This window comes from Hippopotamus amphibius, chromosome 5 (assembly GCF_030028045.1).
Source record: "Hippopotamus amphibius kiboko isolate mHipAmp2 chromosome 5, mHipAmp2.hap2, whole genome shotgun sequence".
Taxonomy (NCBI): Eukaryota; Metazoa; Chordata; class Mammalia; order Artiodactyla; family Hippopotamidae; genus Hippopotamus; species Hippopotamus amphibius.
In genome coordinates this window covers 173,586,500-173,590,066 of record NC_080190.1, presented here as the reverse complement: position 1 = coordinate 173,590,066, position 3,567 = coordinate 173,586,500, and the positions used below count along the sequence as shown (strand labels likewise).

Sequence of the window (3,567 nt, the reverse complement as noted above, 5' to 3'; positions counted from 1 at the left end):
ACACTTAAGGTTGAGTTTTGAAATTGAAAAAGTCCTATAATAGTGTAGAGAATGGGGGGGCTCTCTGGGTCATGCCCTTCCACCTCAGCTGACCCTGGAGGGCCCAGGCAGGGCCAACCGCCTGCTCCACGATTCCTTACCTAGTCGCCAGGCCCCGGCGGAAGGGCGCCCCTCCGCCCCCAGCCCAGCCCTCCTGGGGGCCTCCCACCTGCGCCCCGCATCCCCTCCCCGACCCAGCTCCGCGCCACACCCCCCGCGGCGAGGCCAGACCTGGGCAGGTGGGCGATGGGCCCGGAGCCCGAACGTGGTGCCGGCCCGGGGGCCCTCTGGCCCGGAGCCAGCCCCCGGGCCCCGCGCCCCCAGGCTAGGGTCGCCGGCGCCGCCGACCCCCACCCCGCCGGGCGCCGCACCCGCTTGGGCCCGGGCGGCCCGCGGTGGATTCCGCCGCGCCGAGGTGCCAGCAACTTTGTTGACCGAATTCCTGAACCCGCCTGAGCCGCCGAGCTAAAAATAACCGGCGCTCCCGCGCAGCGCCCGGCCGGGCCGCGCAGGGCCACCCGCGTCGGGAGGCCGGAGTGTCCCGGCGCCGCCACGCTCGCGGGGCCGGACGCGGGCTCCCGGCCGGCCAGGAGGGCACCTGGGGAGGGGCTGCGGCGTCGCTGCCGGCCGCGCGTCAGGGGCGCGGAGGCATCGAGGAGCTCGCCCTGTTCGCCGAGACTCTGCGGCCGCCCCGTCGCGGACGCGAGGCCGCGGAGGCTGCAGGCCCGGTGCCCCCAGCGCGGACCCCGCGCCCTCTGCGCGTGCAGTCCCCCGAGGCGGCCGCCAGAGGGCCCTGCCCCTCCTCTCGCGGGCGGCGGGTCACCACCCCTTCCCACAGCTGTTCCGCGCAGGAGATTGACAGCTGGGCTCCGGGTTGCCATGGGGATAGGCAAATGAGAGCCACGGGCCTGGGGCTCCGATTGGCCCGGAGGCGCGCACCCCTCCCAGAAAGGCGGGCCCAGGCGCCCGGCACTATAAGGGGGAGCGAGCCGCGCGGCGCTGGGCGGTGGAGGCGGGGCCGGCCGTGCGCGGGCGGAGCGCGGGGAACCCGAGCCGCCGGAGGCAGTGGCCGCACCGCCACCCGCCCGGCCACCGCCCGGCCGCCGGCGCGGGGACAGGGGGCCGCGGCCGGCCGGCACCCGCCGGGGAGCGACCCAGGGCTGCCCGAGAGGCCCTACCGGGGTCGTCCCCAGCGGCCGCCCCTGAGTTGGCTGCGTGAAACTTTTCCCCGCGCGCGTCAGCCCGGAGCCCGCGCCTCCCGCCAGCGCCCGTGCCGGGACCCGCCGCGCGTGGGGAGCGAAGGGGGGGGAGAGGCCCGCGGCTCCCCCCCCGCCCCCCTCCCCGCGCCTCCCGTCGGGGCTCAGCCGGGCGAGGCGGCGGGGGCCCCCGGGCGATGGCCGCGGAGCTGGCGATGGGCGCCGAGCTGCCCAGCAGCCCGCTGGCCATCGAGTACGTCAACGACTTCGACCTGATGAAGTTCGAGGTGAAGAAGGAGCCGCCCGAGGCCGAGCGCTTCTGCCACCGCCTGCCGCCCGGCTCGCTGTCCTCGACGCCGCTCAGCACGCCTTGCTCCTCCGTGCCCTCCTCGCCCAGCTTCTGCGCGCCCAGCCCGGGCACCGGCGGCGGCGGCGGCGCGGGGGGCGGCGGCGCGGCGCAGGCCGGGGCCGCCCCGGGGCCGTTGAGCGGGGGCCCCGGCGCCGTCGGGGGCGCCTCGGGGAAGCCGGCGCTGGAGGATCTGTACTGGATGAGCGGCTACCAGCATCCCCTGAACCCCGAGGCGCTCCACCTGACGCCCGAGGACGCGGTGGAGGCGTTGATCGGCAGCGGCCACCACGGCGCGCACCACCCAGCGGCCGCCGCGGCCTACGAGGCCTTCCGGGGCCAAGGCTTCGCGGGCGGCGGCGGCGGCGCGGACGACGTGGGTGCCGGTCAGCACCACGGCACGCCCCACGCCGCCCACCATCACCACGCCGCCCACCACCATCACCACCACCACCACCACCACGGCGGCGCGGGCCACGGCGGCGGCGGCGGCGGCGCGGGCCACCACGTGCGCCTGGAGGAGCGCTTCTCCGACGACCAGCTCGTGTCCATGTCCGTGCGCGAGCTGAACAGGCAGCTCCGCGGCTTCAGCAAGGAGGAGGTCATCAGGCTGAAGCAGAAGCGGCGCACGCTCAAGAACCGCGGCTACGCGCAGTCGTGCCGCTTCAAGCGGGTGCAGCAGCGGCACATTCTGGAGAGCGAGAAGTGCCAGCTCCAGAGCCAGGTGGAGCAGCTGCGGCTGGAGGTGGGGCGCCTGGCCAAGGAGCGGGACCTGTACAAGGAGAAATACGAGAAGCTGGCCGGCCGGGGCGGCCCCGGGGGCGCGGGCGGGGCCGGCTTCCCGCGGGAGTCCTCGCCGCCGCAGGCCGGCCCCGGCGGGGCCAAGGGCGGCCCCGGCTTCTTCCTGTGAGCGCCGGGCCGGGGCTCTCGCGGGCGGCCCGGGGCGAGGACGCACGGCCGGGCAGGCCCCGCGCGCCGCGCTGCGACGTCTGCAGGGGCCGGGCCGCAGGCCCGCTCCCGGCCCGCGCCCCTTCCCGGGCCGCCGCGCTGCCGCCGCCGCGACTCCTCCGCTCGCCGCGCGGCGACCCCCGGGACAGTTGAGCCGGGTCGGGCCCTTCCTGGCGTCCGCTTGTGCAGACGTGCGACGCGCTTCCGCGTCCGAGCTCGCCGGGGCCGCCGCCCCGCGCCCCTGCGTCTCCTTTCTTTCGGCCTCCCCACCCAGCCCTTTTCTACTCCTTTCTAAAGCCGTCTTACTTTCGAAGTATTTCTATTTATGTTGCTCGATGATTAGGAAAGAAAACCCCGGGGGAAGCGCCCTCCTTCCTTCCCGCCGGGGTTGCCCTCGGACGTCGCGTGCCCCAGCATGTTGCTCGCTCGGAGGGGCCCAGCCCCTGCCTGCCCGCCTGCCCGCCTGCCCCCCCACCCTGCCACTGGCTTCCCCTGCAGACTGAAGCCGAGGAGCGCTACCTATGCTGTGTTCAGTCCTGCTGCCCTACTGTACTCCACGGGGGGAGGGGGGTGGGAGCTGGCCCGGACTCCCGTGCTGCTATTTCTCTATGCACCAGACTGTATTTATGACTCCCGGGAAAATATATCTTATTTTAACCCGCAAGAGAAGTGAAGGAGAAAAAAAAGTAATGCACAGTATTTCTAGCAGAAAAAAACATTTTTAAAGAGGAAGTTTCACCTGAATCCTCTGGCATGGGGGCGGGTGGAGAAAGTGTTTTTATTTTAATTTAAAATGTGTTTCGTTTTGTTTGTGGACTCTTTTTTAAAAAGCCTGATCACATTTTGGAGTCGCGGGAGGAGAGGGTGGGGAGGCGGGCGCTTCGCCGCTGCAAGCCCCCTGCCCGGGACCGCAGCCCCTCCCGCACTCCTTCAGCGCCTGTTTCTGCTGGGCGCAGGAGATGCCAACTCGTTGCAAGTTTTGTTGTGTCGTTGGGTTTTGTTGGGTTCTTTTTTCATTTGCTACGAAACTGAGGCAAA

At 72.0% G+C, this 3,567-nt stretch overlaps 1 protein-coding gene across 1 annotated transcript; it reads left to right on the top strand.

Moving 5' to 3' along the window:
• The first annotated feature begins 1,432 nt into the window (after positions 1 to 1,432).
• Positions 1,433 to 2,491, top strand: MAFA (MAF bZIP transcription factor A). The gene has a single exon (XM_057736871.1). It carries the CDS (start codon positions 1,433 to 1,435, stop codon positions 2,489 to 2,491), a length of 1,059 nt encoding a protein of 352 aa, XP_057592854.1.
• Positions 2,492 to 3,567: the final 1,076 nt, after the last annotated feature.

Coding starts and splice junctions, on each gene's coding strand:
- MAFA (XM_057736871.1), top strand. CDS start 1,433: ATGGCCGCGGAGCTGGCGATGGGCGCCGAGCTGCCCAGCAGCCCGCTG.